This window comes from Schistocerca serialis, chromosome 6 (genome assembly GCF_023864345.2).
Source record: "Schistocerca serialis cubense isolate TAMUIC-IGC-003099 chromosome 6, iqSchSeri2.2, whole genome shotgun sequence".
Lineage (NCBI taxonomy): Eukaryota > Metazoa > Arthropoda > Insecta > Orthoptera > Acrididae > Schistocerca > Schistocerca serialis.
Window position 1 is genome coordinate 444,519,101 of NC_064643.1, and position 24,513 is coordinate 444,543,613.

Here is a 24,513-nt window from a genome sequence, read left to right on the forward strand (position 1 = left end):
TAAATTAGGAAATGAGACACTTAAAGTAGTAAAGGAGTTTTGCTATTTGGGGAGCAAAATAAGTGATGATGGTCGAAGTAGAGGGGATATAACATGGAGACTGGCAATGGCAAGGAAAGCGTTTCTGAAGAAGAGAAATTTGTTAACATCGAGTATTGATTTAAGTGTCAGGAAGTCATTTCTGAAAGTATTTGTATGGAGTGTAGCCATGTATGGAAGTGAAACATGGACGATAAATAGTTTGGACAAGAATAGAATAGAAGCTTTCGAAATGTGGTGCTACAGAAGAAAGCTGAAGATTAGATGGCTAGATCACATAGCTAATCAGGAAGTACTGAATAGGATTGGGGAGAAGAGAAGTTTGTGGCACAACTTGACCAGAAGAAGGGATCGGTTGGTAGGACATGTTCTGAGGCATCAAAGGATCACCAATTTAGCATTGGAGGGCAGCGTGGAGGATAAAAATCGTAGAGGGAGACCAAGAGATGAATACACTAAGGAGATTCAGAAGGATGTAGGTTGCAGTAGGTACTGGGAGATGAAGAAGCTTGCACAGGATAGAGTAGCATGGAGAGCTGCATCAAACCAGTCTCAGGACTGAAGACCACAACAACTTGCGAAAGAGATTTACAGAAGATGTGGAGTAGATCTAACGAAGAGTGCCACGTTTCTTCATGTAAACGATTAGTAAGCATGAAGTTGTTTAGCAGATCTCAACAATCTAATCTCCAGTGGCAGTCTCTATAAGAGAGGCGTTGTGTATTATGGAGTAGGTTATTGTTGACATTCCGAGAGAAGACATTGGACAACATACTACTTCCTCATATATATGTCTCGCATGATGGCTAAGACGAAAAAAGTCAGAGAAATCTGAGCTGACACAGACGTTCATCGACAGTCGATCTTTCTACTAACTAGAGGCAACGAGTACAATAACAGAGGTACTGGAGGCACCCATCGCCACACAACGCAAGGTGACTTGAGGAGCACAGATGTAGATGTAGACCTAGACGTAAACGTTCTGCACTGTCACGTGTTGTTTTGAATGGAGTTGGAGCAGGTCTCTTTGGCGCTGACGCAGACGTTATCTCAAAAAAATGGTTTAAATGGCTTTGAGCACTACGGGACTTAACTTCTGAGGTCATTAGTCACCTAGGACTGAGAACTAATTAAACCTAACTAACCTAAGGCCATCACACACATCCATGCCCGAGGCAAGATTCGAACCTGCGACTGTAGCGGTCGCTCGGTTCCAGACTGTAGCGCCTAGAACAGCACGAACGTTATCTCAATCAACACTAAAAACCGTACACGAAGATCGGAGAATATTTCAATTGCGATGTGAGGTGCAAACAGATAGTACGCCAGAAAAAGGAATGGCAGCAATAGCAATGGAATTAATGAGGTGATTAATGTATCAAGAGAAAAATAGTGCTCCATTACTTTCTCACTGTAAACTTGAACATGTAATGTAAACGTAGTAATATTCGCAATAATAATAATAATAATAACAGTTTAACGGCCTTCAACAGAGCAATGTGTAATTTCCCTATCAGCAGAAACAAAACGCACGCATATATAAATACAGAGGTATAGAATGTTAATCAAACATTGTAATAGCAATCTATAACAAATATGGTAATAAAATTATTCATAACGCAGAATATAGTTTTTCTATTGTGTTGTAAAGCCGATGTTTGCGGCGTTTGTGAAGAAACTTGCAGCAAACTTATATACGTAACTTGGAAGGTTTCCTGCAGGCGAAATACTGAGTTTTTACTTCGCACTTCATAACTGAAAATGGAATGAAGGAATATAAAGGAACTTATTAGTAACTGTCGAACTAGAATAAGTCTCAGACGACGTAATATCTTCTGAATTCTAAGGAGAATTGTGTGGAACAATAGATACATGGGAAAACGCTGTACTAAACTAATAAAAGATGGAAGTGCAGGTAATAAATGAGGAATATCAACGAAGACGAGTTAAAAAATGGTTCAAATGGCTCTAAGCACTATGGGACTTAACATCTGAGGCCATCAGTCCCCTAGACATAGAACTACTCAAACCTAACTAACCTAAGTACATCACACACATCCATGCCTGAGGCGAAATTCGAACCTGCGACCGTAGCAGCAGCGCGGATCCGAAGTGAAGTGACTAGAACCGTTCGGCCATAGCGGCCGGCAAAGACAACTTAGTTGAAGAGGCGGTTGAAGAAGTAAAAGTAATATTTCAGGCCAGGAGTGCAAGTTAAAACATTGCTAATGCTAAAGTTCACAAATGACGTAAGCCTTGTGGTAAGAAAATGGTTGATTCCCAACATTTTAATAGAATGGGTTGACTACATAGGATGGAATATCAGGTCCAGGGGAAAACGCTGTGATAAATAGAGGATAGAAAGGGATATTAAAAGAGGGATATCAGTAAAGACAAGATAGCAGAAGAAATAGTTGAGAAATTAAAAGCAATATTTCAGTTCGAAAATAACGCTGCATGGAAAAAAATTGGCAATGCGTAAGTTAACAAATTACATAAACCCTTCTGTAAGAAAAATGATGACTCAGTGCTTTTTAACAGAATGGTATGACTACATCGCACAGAGTAGTGTAAAGGAGGTAAAAAAAAGTATCAGAAGAAAAATGTTCATTTAGTAAAAACTATAATTAGTGAAAGCAAAACCGCTGAGTTGAAAGAAATATCCTGAATAGGAAACTGGCTATGTAAAATGGCCAAGGCAAAGAAATCTTTGAAACAGAGTGTGCAGGTGTATGTGACTCTCTTCAAGAATAAGAAGAGAGCAGTACTGAAGTGGAACTCCGAAACTGCGTCAACAGAAGGACTCGTAACATTTATTTAATCTTACCATTTCTATGACTTTCTCTCTTAGACACGTTAACGTGCGCGTTATTTGTGACTAGTTTCGAACGGATATGTTTATTTCCATGCTATTTCCACTGTGGTCAAGGTTCTACTGTGATTAATCAAATAATTTCTTAGGATTATATATCTATATATACATTTGTGTGTACGTGTGTGTTTGTAAGTCTGTGTATGAATGTAGGAAACTAAGCTGTTCTAACACTCACTGAATGACAAGAAGTTATATACGAGGTGTAGCAGAATTATGCCCATGCGATTGTCCAAGAAGATATGCAGATACACTGTATTATTCTCAGTTTTCATACTCGCAAAGGATTTTTAGGAAAATGTGAGTAAATCCAACATGGCTTTACCTACAGTGGTTTTTTCCGCAAAGCTGCTTTGTCCTACTTAAGCGGTTGTTCATTTACAAACGCTTACTTGAGACATTCTCATATGATTAATGAAATAATTTCATAGTATTACATTTACACATTTCTACTAGTTTTCTTTTCACAAAAACGTCTGATGCGAAAGAGGAGAGAAATAGAAGGTATTAGTTTCAAACCTGTTTTTCATGTTTGATCCAGAATACCTGTAACGTAATCACAAATAATTTACAGTTCTAAAACAGATAGCAATTTGCGAGAGAGACATTTGTTAATCGTTTTGTTAGTCCTTTCTTTCTCATGTTGTGCTGTTGCATACAAAACTGAACGTCACAAATAATTCTGAAATGCTCAGTTTAAAAAGATAATCATTCCGAAATTTTAACAAGTAAACAACACACTAAAGCAGCCACAAGTGATATACATTTTTAATTAGTAGCTAGGTGTACCTGGCTACGCTTTGCTATGGTTCAGTCTGCTTAAACGGAAAAGAACGGAAAGAGAAAGCACACGTTTCTAAACTTCATGAGAATTGGTTATATAGATCCTAATTCCCTTCTCTCCCATGTCTCTTTTCTTTCTCCATCTCCTCCACCTTCTCCAACTCGCTGTCCATCATCTCCTGCCCCAAACTCTGTCAATTTTCTTTTCATCCTCCTTCTCTCTCCATCTCCTCCTGCCTCCTCTTTCCACCCCTCTCTCAGTATATCGCCTCCTCCTCTCTTCTCTATGAATCTTCTCCTCCCTCTTACTCTCCATCTGCTCTCACCCCTCTCTCTGTCCATCTCCTCCTTCCCATTTTCTATGTTCGTTTTCCACCACCCCTCTCTCCATATCAACGTTGCACCTCTCTCGAACCGTGTTTATTATAACTGCAAATTCAGATTCTGTAGTAGCATTGTAATCATAAACCAGTAAACCATAAATACAGATTTTCTGTTTGCTAGCAACATATCACTATTACGTACAGTATATTAAAAGGCATATAATCTATATGTGTCTAAATTTTTATTACAGTACGATGTATAAATTTGAAGTATGTCGGAAAAGTACATTTTGAGATTTTTGGTAACAATGTTTTCCCTTTACATATTACATGTATATTTTTTATATTATATGTCTCAGTAATTTCAGAGCAATCGACCAGCTACTACAGGAGGTGGTTCTCAACAACCAACATATACATTTTTATAAAATTTTCCATTTTGTTACATATACACCAAATGACATTCCAGCAGGTATATAAAAACACTTGAATATTCAAATGCAATATAGTGTCAAAATTGCAAGGCAAGCCTTGAAGTACTTTAGCACATTTGAGATTTTGCAGAAATGAACATCTACGTTTGTACTTATGTAAAAAAAGTAGATGTTTCTAATCGCAAATTTCAGAAAGTAGTTGACAAATTGCTTCGAAATTTCGACACAGTCTTTGATTGGAATAAATTTGAGTTTTTTATTTACTTATTTTTAAATACCTTTAATACAGAAGTATATATGAATTTCGTAATAGGAACACACTGTTGCAAGAAAAATACCAAAAATATTTCTGTATTCAAATGCAACATTGTGTCAAGATATCAAAGTTATCGGTCAAGAACTTTCGGAGAGACACGATTCTGAACAAATAAACGTTACGTTTTCATTTACATACGTAATGAATATAAACCAACATACTAATACAGTAACAGAAATAGGGTTTAAACCATATTTACTATTTTACTTAGTTGTGCCTCTCATTTGCTTGATCCTACAGTATGTCCTATAAATAGTAAATGTTACGATGCATATAATCCAGTTATACTAATGTTCTAATCCTTCTTTTTGTTTCCATGGAAAAATGGAAATGAAGTCCCATGCTTCTTTACAGAGTGTAGGGGAACGATTCGGGAGACCCGCACCGCCTTACTAGGCAAGGTCCTAATGGAGGTGGTTTGCCGTTGCCTTCCTCCTACCGTAATGGGGATGAATGATGATGATGAAGACGACACAACAACACCCAGTCATCTCGAGGCAGGAAAAATCCCTGACCCCGCCGGGAATCGAACCAGGGACCCCATGCGCGGGAAGCGAGAATGCTACTGCGAGACCACGAGGGCGGACCATAGGAACCAAAAATGGCTATCTTCTTTGATTCATGGGTGACTGAAATGTTGGCTCAACTGTCAACAGTTTTTGCGATACTGTATGTCACATTTAAAATTAATTACACCTACTGGAAGAGGGAGGGTCTGCCATACTTGGAGCCGTCTTTCCCATTGGGAAATGGCTGGAACACAGCGCTAATGAGGAAGTGTCCGGGTGAAGATATGAAAGACATTTATTTTGAAACAGAAGGCAAGGACGTCGTGGGTATTTACTCATTAAACAACCCTCTTCTCGTTGTGAGGGATCCAGAGCTGATCAAAACGATCATAGTGAAGGATTTCAACTACTTTCCCGACCAGGGCATTTATGTAGACGAGGAGACAGATCACCTTACGGCGCACCTCTTCTTCCTCGGAGGAACCAAGTGGAAGGGTCTGTGCCAGAAGCTGACGCCCACGTTCACGTCGGGAAAAATGCGCGCCATGTTCGGCATAGTGCGCGACTGTGCGCAGATTTTGGCTGACGTCACACCTGCGGGAAGTGTTGTGCAAGTCCGCGAGCTGATTGCCCGCTACTCCACTGACGTCATCGCTTCCTGCGCCTTCGGCATCGACGTTGACAGCCAGCACAACCCAGAGGCAGAGTTCCGTCAGTGGGGACGGCGCATATTTAACCCATCTATTCTTTCTTTTCCGACTCAGGCTCTGTGGTTCTCTAATCTAGCTGATCTTTCCATTTCTTTATGTAGCTGTATTTTACCATTTAGTTTATATATTTGTAAAAATCCTCTGATCTCTTCATTTCCAAATCGGTGTCGTTTAGAACATCCTCTTACAAATCTTGATTTCCACTGTTTGTACAGAACTTCTCTCTCTCTCTCTCTCTCTCTCTCTCTCTCTCTCTCTCTCTCTCATTCTCCATGACCCACTAGCAGCGTAGGGACAGCCATTACACATTTAATTTGAGGTGAGTGTCCTTGAGAGTTTTTTTCATGTTCTTCTTTTGGATGTGCATATCACTGTTTAGTGATTTAATTTAATTTCTATGTCTCTGTCGTCGGCAAATGATATATTTTAGACACAGTAGCTAAAGTCAGAGACTCTTTCAATTAGCTGGTTATTAGTCTTTATTTTGGCTTTTATGGGGTTCCTTACAGTGAAAGCCTTCACCTGTGTTTTGTTTATGGGAATATTCAGATCACACTGAGTTGAGCACAGGTTCAACTTATGTAAAACTTATGTACTTTGGCACAAACGAATGGCGCCACACAAATAATATGTATTAAACAGTATATAACAGTATAATATTACTGCTATGAAAGGAAATAAAATTGATAATGACTGTGAAATGTAAAGGTATTGGCAATTTTGGTTTCACAGAAGCTTACTATAGGAAGGAAGCAGAAGCAAAACAAATGGGGTTTAAACCAAGGTTCTATTAGCTATGTAGTAAACTGCGATTTGGTTGCCATCTTAATTAGGCAAAGTTGTACCAAGTACTTACACTGTTCATAAAAAAAGCCAACTATTGGTATTGATTTTACTTGATACTGGAATCGTGTGTTGCAAATAGAACATAAACACTAGCACAACTTAGCAAGCATTTTAAAAGTGATTCGACATGAACTATGTGGAAGGAATATTAAACGTTTTGGAATCAGTTGGGTCTTAATAACACTTATTCTCTGTACACTATAAGTTAATAAGCATTGCATGTAATTGATTATTAATGTTAGAACACTACTAACTTGGACATAAGGATCTTATTTCAGTTTAATTATTAAGAAAAAATACTGTCATTGAAATTGTTTCCAAAAAACCATATCACCTATTCTTACTGTTATTTCATTTCTTAGGCAACGTTTACTTCTCTATAGAAGCTAGAACAAGTGAAATGTGAGGTCCCTAAATCTGCTATAGACGGAATAGTGCAGCCAGTTACTTATTATAGCACCCAAATGTTATAAAAATCATCAATGCACTTCATTAATACTACAAAACTAACCATTAACTAGCATGGGAACCCAGGAACTATTCTGTCAGGGACGCAGACTATGGCTGAGCACTTTCTTTAAGCCGCAGTATGAAAACACTTTTAACTGCAATTAGATGAAAATATAAATACAGTTACAAACCTGTACATTAATTTTCTTCCTGTTGGCCCTTTCGGTCTACTAGCCATTAATTACACTGAAGAATCACAGTTTTATGCAAATAACTTTGTAACTGTTCTAAGGTAACAATAAGAATTACATCCAAACAAAATTTTAGATCTTTCCTTTGTAATTATACTTCGGTAAAACTACAACTATCCTTCCACAAAAAGCATGCAGAGTACTTCAGAAAAAACAATCACTAAATTTCAAAGAAATTTACTACTCTGTAAGAATTATTCAACGTTATTAAAGAAAGCAATTATTTTTCAGTTAAGTGGGATACTTGAAAACGTTGCAGCTCTTGGAAAAGATCTCCACCTAGGTAAATGACTAAGGATAAAATATATGTCTCAACACAAAGTTTGAACAGAAGAGCATTATCATTTGGGTAAGAAACTAAATTACTAGTCCTTAGAATTTTACAGCACTCAACTGATTATTTGAGACGAAGGTGATGGCTGTGGCGATCTTCTGTGGCAACTAAAAAAGGCAGCAAAGTCGTCACGGCTCCTGTTGTATAACAGGCTCTGAAAATTCTCTTCTTTGAGTCGAAGTTTCGTAGTTCAGAGATAACCAATATATGCCGTGAAGAATAAGCCAAAATTCTTCCACATTTGAGGCAATATTCATTAATCCTACTGTTCTTCTTACCTCATTCAGCACATAGGGTGTAAACAGTTTGCATGCTAGTAACCAACTGACTTGGGTGACAGAGAGATTAAACATAAGCACACAAATATGTTATATGAGATAAATATACCTGAAATCAGTAATAGTGCTAGAAGTATCAGAGAAGGGCTACAGTCTAATCTTACTTCTTAATTTATAACTGTTACCTGATGCTCTCTTCCTTATTGCAGAACTATCGTTGAGTTCCAATACAGGTTTTTTAATCCTGATGTGAGACGTAGAGTGTCCATGTTTTTGTTAACTTTCCTATTGTATCTTCCTATTTACCTTCCCAAAAAAGTTTTTAAAATGTATGATTGAGATATATATTTCAAAAGGTTATATTCTCTACACTTCTTCACAACTGTATTCGTTGTGTGTAAATTATCTGTTCAAGATATTTCTTTCCTCAACCCTTACTGAATTTCAAATAAACTTTTTGTGCTGGATGTAACTCCTGTCTTGACGACTGATACTAGATTTGTTACCCTCCACTGCTCCACTATATTGTTTCCAACTGAGCACATAATTATCACTTGCAAAAATCAATATTTCAGTAGTGTTTCTGGAATGGGATCAAGCCTTTTGTCTCCATAATCCACTTTCTTCCATCAACTGTTTATCATTGCTCCATAGATTTTTTATAGTTTTTCAACGAATCCTGTATTTCTATTACATCCATCTTCACAGTATCTGTCTCCATCTTATTCAGATTTCTCAACAACGTTTTATAAGAGAAGTCAATACACACACACATACATCATTTTCTGTTTACGTGACAGACCTACTCCAGCATTCTTTATCACTTCCTTTGCTTGGTTTCGTTGTTTTCCTTTCGATTCTTCTCTGTCATTTTCTATTAAATTAAAAAAATGCGCTCTGTTTTTCTCTTAATGTCTCTGTTATTTCTGTATTCCATATCCTCACACCTTTCTTATTTTTATTTACTCTACTTTTCCCCCTACTTCTGTAGCTATTCTTATAATGCATTGTTTGATGTTGTTCTATTCAATACCTATGTCTTCTGCTCTTGGCATTTCTAACATATATTTAGTCAGTCGCCTTTGATAAGATCTCTTACACTAAAATTCTATAGCAGTCCTATCTTAAACTTTTCATTATCTTTCGAATATTTCTCATGTGTACTGCTTCTCCGCCACTTTGACCATAGAATCATTTTACTAGGGAGTAGAAAAATATATGTAGATATGTCGCTTCCCCTGTAGATTAGTATGTCTTGTATCACTCTCTTCTTTTTTCTATGACTAATACATAGTATATTAGTGATCTCAGTCCTCTTGCACTTCAAGTATATTTGTGTATTTCTTTTTCTGGAAAAATTTGTATGTGATTTTTAGGTTGTTATGGCTAGTGAAATCTCTAAATCTTTTACCATTCTTGTTAATGTGTGCTTATCCATATTTTCCTACCATGTTTTCCAATTCCACATTCCCCACTCTTACGTTTAAATATCCACCCGGAATTATGTAATGTTATTTGTTTGTTTGGTCTATTATTGCCTGCAGTGTACGATAGAACTTCTCTGTGTCTTCTACCCTTCTTTTGCTTGGTGAAATATTCTCTTTCAGTCTTATTATCGTGCAGTAATTATTGTCTCATTTACATATCTCTAGGATGTGAGGCTCATTTTCCACTTAATGTCTTTTGACATTTCAATTCCAGCATGTGGCCTATTTTACTGTTCTATCCCACTATTTGTCAGTATGTACTCAAGCCACATTTTGGTGCCCTTTAAATTTTTGCTTAGTTTCACTAACCATTGCCATATTTGTGTTTCTTTGTTTTTACTTTCTTTATAACACAAACTACTTCACGTTGAGCCCACTTACATTCTATCCATCAGTCATCAAAGTATCTGTGCTGCCAAATAGTGGCATTTTTCCTTTACTTGGTTGTTTCCAACGTATCCATCACACTTCTTTCTGTGAAACTTACGAGTGTTTCAATGCTTCATGTGGTTGAGGCACCAGCCCATCGTACAACCCCCAACCCGAAGGACAAGATGTTTTTATTTTAGGGTCTCATCCCTTAGGCAGATTGCCTTCATATGGCGTATAAGGTCAGTCTACCCATGCAGTAAGCCCCCATGATTCAGCCGTCAGGTGCAGCTGTTGGCCATAATTTGACTCCTCCATTATAACATTTGGTCCTTATGCGATACTGACAGATGTCTTGTATTTCGCAGTTTCAGCCTAAAAATTATGGATTATGATACTGTACTGTTATTCTGCATTCATTCACATCAGAGGCAACAAAGATCTCATTTAATGACATGGGATTTAATGTTGTTGATACAAAGGCATCATTACATACAGCGTTTTTATTCTAAATATGTAATAATTAGCGCTTCTACTTTAGAGGTTGTCAAACGGATTAGTCACGTATCACACTCTGAGAGTGGTAAAAGTTTTAGAGAATAACTGTATCTGAAACCTAATTGAACAACAGTAATTGATACTTTAAGAACGATATTAATACCATTAAACAGCCTTCATAGGATTCAGTAGGAATAAGTAGTTGGGCAAAAGAAATCCCCTTTGATAATCTGCTGACAGGATCTTTCTTCATTAACAGCCACACTTCATTTCAGTGATGCGTAAATGTCGTCTTATTTCCCCAGGGGTGTGTACCTGTAAAAATATTTATCACTTCACCATCAACAGTGAGTCTTGCTCTGATTCCTTCCCATACTGTGGGGAGATTCTGATGTGTGACCCAGGATACTGGAACATGGTAATACTATGATGTGGTCTCTTGCGCTGAATTAACAGTAATGAGTATTTCTGCCATTACTAGCACTCAACCAGCTCTGTCAAGGTTAAAAGCCAACATAAGTATGCATACCTTGGAGATTTAAGTAGGTAGTTTGCGTTTACTTCAGGTAGGTAGTTTATGTCTTTTGCATTACGCTATGATATTCCCAACAGGTAATCCAAACAGTGCACATGGTAGTGGATCAAGATCAGAAGTCGTGAAGTCATGCTATGGCTCATATAGCAGTCATTTCCATTCCTTTCTGTGGCCCAAGCTGTGGATCAAGCCCAGATAGTTCACGACAGTTCAGCGGCCTTGGCATCAAATCCTTAAGAATAATTATGTCAGTGGACGTGACAGCTATGCCAGTATTGGCCATGCACTTTTGTGTTTTTGTTAATAATGCTAGTGAGAATGGAAGCAGTGAACCCAGCGTGTTGAGTGTATAGTATAATCACCCAATCTTAAATTGACACTCGATATGTTTACTAGCTTGAATATCAAGAGCTCAGATGGAAAGCCAGTTCTAAGCAAAGAAGGGAAAGCAGAAAGGTGGAAGGAGTATATAGAGGGTCTATACAAGGGCGATGTACCTGAGGATAATATTATGGAAATGGAAGAGGATGTAGATGAAGAAGAAATGGGTGATATGATACTGCGTGAAGAGTTTGACAGAGCACTGAAAGACCTGAGGCGAAACAAGGCCCCGGGAGTAGACAACATTCCATTTGAACTACTGACGGCCTTGGGAGAGCCAGTCCTGACAAAACTCTACCATCTGGTGAGCAAGATGTAGGAGACAGGCGAAATAACCTCAGACTTGAGAAGAATATAATAATTCCAATCACAAAGAAAGCAGGTGTTGACAGATGTGAAAATTACCGATCTATCAGTTTAATGAGCCACAGCTCCAAATACTAACGCTAATTCTTTACAGACGAATGGAGAAACTGGTAGAAGCCGACCTCGGGGAAGATCAGTTTGGATTCCGAAGAAATGTTGGAACACGTGAGGCAATACTGACCTTACGACTTATCTTACAAAATAGATTAAGGAAATGCAAACCTACGTTTCCAGCATTTGTAGACTTAGAGAAAGCTTTCGACAATGTTGACTGGAATACTCTCTTTCAAATTCTAAAGATGGCAGGGGTAAAATACAGGGAGCGAAAGGCTATTTACAATTTGTACAGATACCAGATGGCAGTTATAAGAGTCGAGGGGCATGAAAGGGAAGCAGTGGTTCGGAAGGGAGTGAGACAGGGTTGTAGCATGTCCCCGATGTTATTCAATCTGTATATTGAGCAAGCAGTAAAGGAAACAAAAGAAAAATTCGGAGTAGGTATTAAACTCCATGGAGAAGAAATAAAAACGATGAGGTTAGCCGATGACATTGTAATTCTGTCAGAGACAGCAAAGGACTTGGAAGAGCAGTTGAACGCAATGGACAGTGTCTTGAAAGGAGCATATAAGATGAACATCAACAAAAGCAAAACGAGGATAATGGAATGTAGTCGAATTAAGTCGTGTGATGCTGAAGGAGTTAGATTAGGAAATGATACACTTAAAGTGGTAAAGGAGTTTTGCTATTTGGGGAGCAAAATAAGTGATGATGGTCGAAGTAGAGAGGGTATAAAATGTAGACTGGCAATCGCAAGGAAAGCATTTCTGAAGAAGAGAAATTTGTTAACATCGAGTATAGATTTAAGTGTCAGGAAGTCGTTTATGAAAGTATTTGTATGGAGTGTAGCCATGTATGGAAGTGAAACATGGACGATAAATAGTTTGGACAAGAAGAGAATAGAAGCTTTTGAAATGTGGTGCTACAGAAGAATGCTGAAGATTAGATGGGTAGATACCATAACTAATGAGGAGGTACTGAATAGAATTGGGGAGAAGAGGAGTTTGTGGCACAATTTGACATGAAGAAGGGACCAGTTAGCAGGACATGTTCTGAGGCATAAAGGGATCACCAATTTATCACTGGAGAGCAGCGTGGAGGGTAAAAATCGTAGAGGGAGACCAAGAGATGAATACACTAAGGAGATTCAGAAGGAAGTAGTTTGCAGTAATCATTGGGAGATGAAGAGGCTTGCACAGGATAGAGTAGCATGGAGAGCTGCATCAAACCAATCTCAGGACTGAAGACAACAACAACAACAACAACATGTTTACTAGCTACTCTTACCCACCTTTCAGCTCACCTATACAAAGGTTCACGTTCTTTTGAGAACACATCTCAAAGCCGTCGTATTTTGCCACATGAACAGCATGCAATCTTTTCTAAGCTGTGCTCGTTGTCGATTGGCGAAGTGATCGTATAGCCAGCTGATTCCGTTTGGTATTATTCGCATGTTTGGTGCAAGTCTTTCTATTTGACGCCCCTTCATCGACTTGCGCTTCGATGAAGATGAGATGAAATTATTAATATAAGTGATTAAAGCCTGGTGAATGTGAGGGCCTTACTATTGGACCTCCGCAATTTAAACATTTCTTTAACGTACTGTCCTATTCCTACACGTTGTCTTCTGCAAGGGAAACGTTCTCCAGTAGCATGCGCAATTTATCGTAAAAAAAGTTGCAAACAGCACTTGTTAATTACTCTCTTAAAATGCGTGGTCTCATGAACCCGGTCACTTACGCTACACACCCAAACACTGATACTAAGTCGAACCACATCATTTGATTTCATGTTAAATCGAGTATTTACACCTGACCACACGTAGTTATTATGTTAATTTATTAAATAATTGTGTGTCAAACTCGCCATATCTGTAAATACAGTGCTGTCTACTAAATGCTCGTCTTCAGTACTCGGTCATTGTCAGACTCTGGCTGTTACTGACTTTAGCATCACAGTGATGATGATGTTTGGCTAGTGGGGCGGTCAACGGCGCGGTCGTCAGCGCCCGTACAACGTCCCAATTTATTCACAGTCCAATTTAGCCTCTGTCACGAATGTTGAGGATGATGACGAAGACAAGACGGAACACCCAGTTCCCAGGCAGAGATAATCCCCAACACGACCGGGAATAGAATCCAGGACCCCGTGATCCGGAGGTAGCAACGCTAGCCACTAGGCCACGTGCTGCGGACTAGCATCACAGTAGGAGAAGTACAAAGACAACCAGCGGTTGAAATAAGAAATGAACGTCTTTCTTGAAACAAGTAAAAAGTTCCAAATCTGAACGTAGCTGCATTTGTTTCAGGACATACGTTTACACTGCTTTGTTTTTGTTTACACCAATACTGCCTCCTAAGAGTATGGGACTAACTGCTTCAAACATTCTGTATGAATTGACAAGTATTATGTTTAAGTTTGCGGACTATTTTCTCCATATTACGAATTTAGCAGTATTAAGGATTAGAGGTAGGGTTTCTGCTATTATTGTTGCTGTAGTAGTTCGTTAATAACGTAAGAACATTTTGAAAGCACGCCTTTCTTTTATTTACTCTCACAGGGTGAAATTTTTCAGAAACTAGTATCCCATGATTCAATGTAAGAAGATGGTTCGTATCTTTAAACTTATTTGTGTTTTGTTTTATGGCACAAGTAACAGTCTGTTTACGAACATATTCTGTACCTGACAGAGACAAGTAAGACGCTGACGACCAAGGAGGTGGCAGCACAGGCGTGGGTGTTCTTCCTCGCAGGGTTCGAAACATCCTCCACCACCGTAAGCTTCTGTCTGTATGAGCTCGCTAGACATCCAGATATCCAGAAGAAGGTGCAAGGAGAAATTGACGTTGTACTGAAAAAGAACAACCGTGATGTGACGTACGACATTATAATGACCCAGATGCCGTACTTGGAAAAGGTGGTGAATGGTACGGTGTATGTTTTTCATTACTTCGATCATACATTATTATTATTAAAGTAGGATTCTGAACACATTAATGGCCATTAGCAGAGAAAGGCCTAATTACAATTATCACATCGAAAATGTTAAACTACGGAATTTTTTGTTTGTTTTTGTATGCAGGTATATCTCTGCAGGTACACAATGAAATTGCCACGCCGCAGTGTCGTAGGAATCGGCTATTGGGGCCAAACCAGAATGATGCAACCCATCTCTGTTTGGCAGTGTCTGCGTCATTTTATTTCGACTCCAGTAGTCGTCCTCTGCTGTAGGATGGGGATTTCAGTATGTACTTGGACTGAGACATGCAGCCACATAGAAACAAGAAATTAATTACGTAACTTCAAACCTTTGGGATGGTAGTTAAAAAATTATGTCTATACTTGTGAACATCAGTCCAACCAAACGATATAATTACGTAACTTGCTGCGTATACTCCTTTTTCACGTATTATGACACAGTTAACTCATACAAAATGATAAGTCACTGACGTCCATACATAACAGTATTGCTCTGAATGTTTATGCTCATATATTTACAATACAGGCCAATCACTGATGTACGAGGGCCACTGAATAAGTAATGCAAGGCATTTTTTTTTTCAGAAAGCAGGTTGGTTTTATTCAGGATTCCGACGAGCTTTATTAATGCTCACTCTTTTGGCTACAAATCCTATTTTCCAACGTGACCTCCGCTTAATGCTATAGCCTTACACCACCATATTGCGAGGGCCTGTATGACCGCATGGTACCACTCTTATTGGCTGACGTCGGAACCAAAGTCTTACTGTGTCAATAACCTCCCAGTCTTCCACGTAGTACTTCCTACGGAGTCCATCCTTTATTAGGTTAGGTCAACCGGATGGAAGTTGGAAGGTAAGAGATACTGGCTGTAGGGTGGATGAGGGGAAAAAAGTCCAGTAAAGTTTTGTGAGCCCCTCTCGGATGCGTAGCCTTTAGTGAGGCCTTGCATTATCATGTTTGCCATGGAGAAGGAGGACGCCGTTTCTTCAGTTTCTTGAAAAAAAAAAACTAAATTTTGTCCGAACAGGCCTTGAAAGGTCCAACTGTACCCACCGGCCGCCGTATCATACCCAGCCCACAGGCATCACTGGATGCGGATAAGGAGGGAACGTGGTCAGCACACCGCTCTCCTGGCCGTATGTCAGTTTTCGAGACCGGAGCCGCTACTTTTCAATCACGTAGCTGCTCAGTTTGCTTCACAAGGGCTGACTGCACCCCTCTTGCCAACAGCGTTCGGCAGGCCGGATGGTCACCCATCCAAGTGGTAGCCAACTCTGGCAGCACTTAACTTCGGTAATCTGACGGGTACCAGTGCTACCACTCCAGCAAGGCCGATGGCTTCAATTTCCTGAGGGTAACACAATACACTTCAGAGGTGAACACTTACGATGAGGGAGGATGTCAGACAGAATAGTCACTTCATAGTCCCGGAAGACCGTCGCCATGACTTTACTGTCTGAGGATGTGGCTTTGACTTCTTCTTCACATTAGAGGTGATGTGGCCCCACTCTATGGATTTCCGTTTTGTTCCGGTTCGAAGTGATCAACCCATGTCTCATTGCCTGTGACGATGTTCGACCAAGTATTGCCACGATTAGCCACGTAACTCTCAAGCCATCCCCCAGATAGTCCTTTGTTGCCCTTTATGGCCCTCTGTTAGGCGGCGAGGTACCCTGCAGCCACACACCTGTGAGTACCCCAGCTGCTGAACAGGTGTGTCAGCACTACCAACAGACACACCCAGTTGTGCTGCGTGTTTTTGATTGCGATCCGTCGATCACCTCGAACAAGAGTGTCCACACGTTCCAACATTGCAGGAGTCACGGCTGAATGCGGCCGGCAGGCACGCTGGACATCGGACAGGTTTGCGCGACGTTGTTACGATGATGGCAGACGCCTCACCCAGCGACTCCCCATGCTTTTGTGCCAGGTGTCCGTAGACATTCCACAAGCACCTATGCAAAATCTGCAATGCTCTGGTTTTCATTCAAAGCATACTCTCTGCTTGGAACGCACCTCCATTACAGAAGCCATTTTGAAGGCTATGCAGAAAGCCAGCACGTATCAGAACTTCATGAAACTATTTCACGACGTCCCACAACAAATACCGCATTTTTTGAACCGAAATTGGTCGAGAAAATATAAATGTTGCATGACTTATTGAACGCCAGTCGTATGATCACTGGGGGCAAAAATCACTCATTTCGAAGTCATATAAAACCATTACATCAAGTAAAAGCATGAACAGAATGAATAGTCCACGAACCGTTACTTTGCCACCATTCCTTCAGGACCTTAGAAGTTGCCTATGTGTCCTAGAAGACTCCCGCTTTATCGCCACCTACCATTACCCGATTTTGTTATTTGTCATTTAGGTAGGAAAGAATGCTATACCATTAGGATAGTGTACTAAGAAATATATGGTGTTTCTTGGTTGATGTTTTAATCTAATGACTAATTTTAGAATCACATGAAGCAATATGCACTAAAGAAAGCCATTAATAGCATAGTGCACTTTCTGCTTGTTTCGTTCTTATGAGACTTGAGGTTGTGTTCCGTGCAGCGTTTGGACCATTTTTAGTTCTACACATAATATATTAATGCTAATTGACAGATTTTGTTAATTTTGCAGTTATACAATTTCAGGATGAGCAGACTTCTGTGTATGTGGATTATTAAACCATATTCCATTGGCCTTCACCGTCTTATACCTCATAACGGGAAAAGATCTTCTACAACGGAACATGTGATCCTTGCGATTGAACTGAGTTTCAGTAATGTCTTACAAACTTCACCCGTCTTTGAAATGGAAATTAGTGCTCGTTTTCAATAGTTTCTATTACGAAACGTATCTAAGAATCAACTGGTTTCTGATAATGTTTCCTCTTAGTCTGATTTCACTTAACGATTATTAGTGTAGTAGAGTAACAATGTAACAAATATTCCGTTAAATGCAATACTGACAAGATTTTCCCGTTTGTAACATTGCATATTTCAAGAAAATTTTTGTTTTTAGGTACATGACCAAGTCTTATCTTGGAACATTTTTTCACGTATGGTAAAACCTTATTTTTCCGAAGAAATTATTGTAATTTCAGAAAAAGATTCACCACATTAAAAGTGAATGCTATCACTTAAAAAAAGTATAATTAAATACACTGAACTTCTGTTGCACCGCTGTCTAGAGGCGAAAGACTGAAAAGTGTTCTAAAAATGTACGGCACTTCTCTTACTCAAGAGAGAGTATTTACTGCCATTGTTATTTGCTCGTTATTCAGCACTGTACGCTATTAACTGTTTCCCACAAAGCACCCTCTGCACTTTTGTTATCAGCCACAGAGTGCAACACAGAACCTTAAACAGTTTTTTTTAGGATTTATTAATGGTTTTGGGAATCAGCCATACGGCAAGCCTCAGACCACTAAAAGCAATAATTACGGAACATTTTGGACCTTAGATAGTCGTATTTGTTACAATTTCTAGAAGATTTATGATACGTTTGTATTTGAAGTTGTTGTTAACGGTCAAAGAGCAATGAGTTTTTATTTTATATGAATGGAGTAATCAAGTTTATATTAGTGTTTTGTCCAACAATTTAACCTTAATAATTGCATGGGGGAAACAGCGAGAATAAAAAAGGTTTTCAAAAGTTGTGGCTCCACTCACAAGTTTAAGTGTTTCTACTTGAATATACGGTGACTGCTGTTAATGAGTATCCTATGCTGCAGCAACCCCTACCTTCCATTCCCTCAATCTAATAGTATTAAGTCACGAAGAATTAAACTTCCATCACCTTCACATACTTTATTAATTCCTCTATAAGGTATTCTCTCTTTTCACTCCTAATGAACGTGCGATGTGCACATGAAAACCTGCACAATGACGTTCGGTGCTGGCTTACTTTCAGTTCTCCAAAGAATAATTCGAATAATGTGCCGCTCGTACTATCATCTTCTAATACCCATCTTGCAACTCTGAACAATGAAAATACCGGTTACACCAGAGTGCTGGCCACACAAGACCATGACATGGTACGTAAGTAATATACGAATTTTTATGTGTGACGATAGTTATTAACTAAGCTGGTACTGATGAAACAGCACATATTGATGCATTTCCTAAAATACTATCTGGTTTGCAATGCCCTTCAAAAAATAATTAATTCACCTAACGGTTTACGAATTAAGACTGACAGATATTTTCTTTCTCTATTGTGGCTAATACGCTCGTATATTATCCTTGACTTATTTTCAGACAAATGAACTACAATCGCTAAGGGAAACAAAACTCGACATCGAGGGCAACTGTGGAGTACTTATTAAAACACCTCCATTGTACTTTTTTTTATTTTCAGAAACCCTTCGTATGTATCCGCCCGCTACAGTTCTGAATCGCGAGGTGGTGCAGGATTACAAGCTTCCAGGATACGACTGTGTCTTGGAGAAAGGAACTAAGGTGTTCATTCCAGTCCTGGGACTTCATCATGATAGGAAATTTTTTCGAAACCCCTAGAAATTCGACCCGGAGCACTTCTCTGAGGAGCAGAAGGCATCCAGGCATCCCTACTGCTATCTACCCTTTGGTGAAGGGCCACGCCTCTGCATTGGTGAGTCATTCCGTCTTTCATCTTTATTGTTTATTGCGCTTAGTATTCCGTTCTTCAGTAGGTAAAAGTAGACTCGACATAGCATCGCACTATTGTCCTTCCCTCTGTCCGTCTGTTAAGACCCCTTTGCCTAGGAGCAGGTAGAGAAAATCAAGCTGATGTTAATAACAATTACTACAGTCTACAGTCCTGTAGTGGTCAGACATCAAAAGATGTTGCCATTTTATGTCACTTATTTACATACTAGCAAACTCACTCACCAAAACTAATATACAAAGCTAAGTTTGTACTGAACCCGCAAAGCTAAAGTCCCAGACGCACTTGTTCCGTTTTTTTACGTAACTCATGTGAAAATATCTTCACATCTTGTTCAGACGATGCAAAAGTGTCACAATAACTTTAATTACGAACATATGTGACAATTAGAATGATAGCTACGTTGAATGCAGTTTCTAACCAACTCGCATCTGGTGCCAATTACGATTATGCGAACAGATCGAGAAACGTTAAGTACTTTAGGAAAATATATTTAGTTAATGTGAAAAACTAGAATAATAAATCATTCATAATGTTCGATCATTACTGCTGCTGTTGTTGTGGTCGTGAGTCCACAGACTCGATAGATGCAGCTCTCGCTTTAGGTTATCCTGTTCAATGCTCTTCATCTCTTGAAAACTACTCCTACGCGCATCCATTTGAACTACAGTCTCCCTTTACAATTCCCCCCCCCCCTCCTCCCCACATACTTCCATTACCAAACTGACGACCATTTGATGATATGATACCGTAGAACTGTGTATCAACCGATTCCTTGTGTTAGTTAGGCCGTACCACAAATCTCTATTTTCCCCAGTTTGGTTCAGTATCTCCTCATTTGTTATTCGATCTATCAGTCTAATCTTCAGTATTCAAATACTCTTTTCTCGCATAGAATGTTTATAATCCGTACGAGGCTAAACTCCAGCTAAATATCTCCAGGAAAGTATTTATAGGATTTAGATATGTATTCAATGTTAAAAAATTTATCACTTTCAGAAAGGTTTTTGTGTAATATTTCCAGTAGTCATTTATTTTCATGTCTAAATAGCAAAACTCACCCTTCTAACTGTAGCGCCTCATTTCCCAATATAATTCCATCAGCTTCGCGAGATTTTGTTCTACTAGATAATCTTACGGTTCCTGTATTTTATCTATGCTACTTTCACAATTTTATACTCAACGAAAATATAAATCTGCTACTAGTTGTCTATGAAAAGCGCTCACAATTAGTGCTGTTTGGTGCACGAAACGTTTCATCTAATCCACTTGTATTAACAAAAAGCGAAGCGGCTGATTAAGTAAATGATATTCACGGAAATAAAAAGGATGAAGTCAGTAGTGATACAGTAGCTGAAATAGAATCACCTGAATCGTGAACCTGTAATGTATTGAGTGTGTCTTGATAACTAAAACCTGGGCCAACTCGGTATATCTTGAAATATGGCTGCAATTTATTTCCGGAAAACTGGAACTGGTAGCGTTGTTAATGGCATTTATTCGGTTGACGGCACACTAGTTTTTATTTTTTATTTGTTGAAAATTTGTTTTATTTCCTGACGTGACTACGTTTGTATGTTTTGACCTTTAGACCTTTATATCAACATGAAACACGAAGCTCTTTCTGGAACTTGCATAACACTATAAGGTCCAGACTCAGTCTGAGACCACAGTGCAGCGTGTTGATGTGAAGATGATTACGTGACATGCTTGAATCTACTCATGTAAGAATATAATCGTGATTTTGTAAGGAAGAAGACTCAATATTTTCCTTGTTTCCTGTTTTCAACACTCCATAGTCTTCTTCTCCATGTTGCCATTTAATTTCTCATGCTGTGTTATTATTGTTATTATTTTTTAATTTTACATTGGTCTTGGGAGACTTCTGTATTTAAAAGTTTTCCTATCCGTAGTTTCTGATAACTTAATGTTTTTCCCTATTATACTCTTATTTTATAGGGCAGATTATCGTCGTCCTCCTTTTTCAAGCCTACGGAATTATTTGTTTTGTTAAACTGATCTCTTTTATTCGGCAGAGATGAGCTAAAATTATGTATTTACTGAATCTTTTTTTAAAAATTTGTCGTTGTGACTTTTAAATAATAAAATTATTTACTGGCCTGTGGCACATATCCCCTTTCATAGACGTTATGCTTTTTTTTATTTTATCCTTTTATATTAAGGCAAATTGTAACACGAAAATCAGATCATTGCTAAGTCAGCTGGTAATAAATATGCTAGAGCTGACGGAGTTCAAACACAAAGTGTTTGTTAGGTGGATCCACAATACCTACGTTCCATCTCTCCGTTCACTTTCGATGCGCTTCTTGTCTGTGTAGCTTTATGCACCTTTCTTTTTGGAAAGTGAAACAACAACCTTATGCCATTCATCGATGACAGGAAGTTACACAAAATGGTTTTAATCATTAGAACTAAAAATCCAGAAAAAACAAAGATGCAAAATTACAATTAAATACAAATATCTGTAAATACTAAAAAGAGTGAGATAAAAAGAAAAAGAAAACTACGACCGGTATCTTGTTGCGAACTTAACACGTATGAAACAGAGGGTATATTTTCTTTTTCAATATCTCTTGATCGCTGTAGTATCCTTATAACTACACTAGCAGAGAAACCCGGCGTTGGCCAGGTATTTATTTATAGCTGTGCGTCCATGCCTGTACCAAGCAGCGCCTGGCCTTGTGCTTAATGGTTATGACGTCGTATCTCCTGAAATATGAGTCGTACAATGATATAATTTTGTAGGCACATTCAGCGGCTTATGTGGATACTGTCTGTAAAATGTTTGACCAATCCTGTTCGTAGTAAACAAGTAATAAATTATAACGTCATGGCTCACGCGGTACTTTTACTGAGTGAACGGCGCAAATGTAGTAAGCAATAAACATTTTACCTTTCATCATTTTGTAGGGATATTCAGCCTGAGAAAATTTCCTAAAGATCTTACTGTGTGATGCCTTTTGTAAATCGCTAAGTGCTCTCGTTCTAAATACTGCATTAATAAAGTCTGGGAATTCACTGATCGCTGTTAACGCTTCCCCCCCCCCCTCCACTCCCACCCCTTTGATAGGTAGGTAATTCTTACCACCACAGCGATTGTTGCCTGACAGTAAGATAACTGTGTACCAAATTGGCTGCAATCAGTCCAGAGCTTTAGGGGAAGATGTGAAAGATACACTCACAAACATATACATACATCCATTTTTGTAACGTGTGTGGATTTAATAGTAGTTGTCTTATCTCCATTTTTAGTTCTGATGATAACTAGTTAGAGTCGTGCTGGTTCACTGTCCCAAATCCAACGAATATGATCAAGATATTTGTGAGGGAAAGAATACCATCCCACAGCAGTGTCAGTACTGAAATAATCCTACAAAGGAATGGGGTAATTTGTTGTGCAGACAGTTTTACTACTGGATTTCTTAGTTTTTGTGCACTTAGTTCCTCTCTGTGATCGGTATGAATCAACTCTAGTTCAGTACAAGGAATTATTCCGAAATTCATTGCAGTCTTACCTCAAGAGTGGAAAAAAGTAACATCTTCAGTCACACTACAACGAAATGATGGTACTTTTCTTTTGTTGTAAGGATGCGTTTTGGACTGATGCAGGTGAAGTTGGCGATGGTTCATCTACTGTCAGAATTTTACTTTCTGCCCGTTGGAGACAAGCAGTCGAAACTACGTATGGCTCCAGACAACGTCGTGCTGACACCAATCGGCGGAATCGACTTGAGGGTGGAGCATCGACGAATGTCTGTGAGTTGAAAGCGCGGCTGAAACTGAAGCCACGCTGGATAACTCTGGATGACTTTCTGCACAACCTTTAATCACTTACTAGAGAATCGGGTCCAACAAATAACTCTTTGTTGTGATGGAAAATTAATGTCATTTTATTCCTTACAGTGAGATATTATAATTCGCCAACTGATACATTTGCTCTCACAACAAGCGTAAGTTTTTTCTGTTACGTAAAGTGATCATTAAGACTGATATTACTGTAAAGTTGTACAGTATTTTTATTACTTTTTTACCAAACCATAAATATGCATATATTGCAATGTCTCCTACTTAACTTCCTTTTCGTTGTCTCTGGACGTCATTTAGAGGTGACGAATTCCTATCCTTACTTTTATCCCGGTGTAGTTACTTCCATGCAATCTCTACATACTACTATCTGAAACAAAACCATGAACATTAAGTCTGTTGCTAGTCTACCGTTCTGAATATTTGTAGGATATGAGGACCGCAGCATTTGCGTTTCAGACAAGTAAACAAGGACTGACGTTGGTCAGAGACGTAATTTACAAGAATAATTGCAAAAAGTCTCCTCCTTTATATATAAAAAAAGAAAATATGAGTAATCCATTTCTGCAAATTTTGTTCCCCCATGCTTTTTTCATTTGCTTAGAATGCCAAATAAAATGGTTAACTACTTCTGTCTTTCTCAGCTCGGTTTTTAAATAGGACTTTAAAGATTCCACTTTTAAATTTACATCGGATTTTACAGATTCAACATTGGTGTTTACATCTGCAGTTTTATTATTTACACCGGTAATCTGAGCGCTCAGTTCACTGAGAATTGACAGAAGCTGGTTGTTTCACTCTCCAACAAGTATTTTTTTCGAAAATTTAAGCAGAATGGCTCTTCCAGAAGTCGAGTACTTTTAGATGTAAAATGGTCTGAATCATCTATTGCCCACTCCTGTATGTCGTCCTTAATTTTAACGATAGGATCAACATAATACGCAGTACTTATTTCATTATTTGCCACATTCTTTACACTGTCAGCAATTGGCACCTGTTGCATCTGAATACAAAGGCCAACGATGGAAAAAATTTGCTGAAAATATCTTATTCTTATGTTTTTTAGGGTGGGAAATCCAAATATGATACTTAAAAAACTGTATCACCCAACATTTCTCCACATTTTACAGTTAAATTTATTACATTAAGCATTTTTTTTAAGAATTATTTTTTTAAGAAAGTTTTAGATAGCTCAAATGAAAAAGGAGGTGTAATGGATGTAGATG

General features: G+C 38.5%; 1 protein-coding gene across 1 annotated transcript; it reads left to right on the top strand.

Annotated features, from left to right (window-relative positions):
* Positions 1-5,536: 5,536 nt before the first annotated feature.
* Positions 5,537-21,509, top strand: LOC126484910 (cytochrome P450 6a9-like). Its single transcript, XM_050108510.1, has 3 exons — positions 5,537-5,987; positions 14,529-14,765; positions 21,499-21,509. The coding sequence occupies exons 1-3, from the start codon at positions 5,537-5,539 to the stop codon at positions 21,507-21,509; spliced, it is 699 nt and encodes a 232-aa protein (XP_049964467.1).
* The last annotated feature ends 3,004 nt before the right edge of the window (positions 21,510-24,513 follow it).

Coding starts and splice junctions, on each gene's coding strand:
- LOC126484910 (XM_050108510.1), top strand. CDS start 5,537: ATGAGGAAGTGTCCGGGTGAAGATATGAAAGACATTTATTTTGAAACA. Junction 5,988..14,528: donor CAACCCAGAGGCAGAGTTCC/GTCAGTGGGGAC, acceptor TGTACCTGACAG/AGACAAGTAAGACGCTGACG.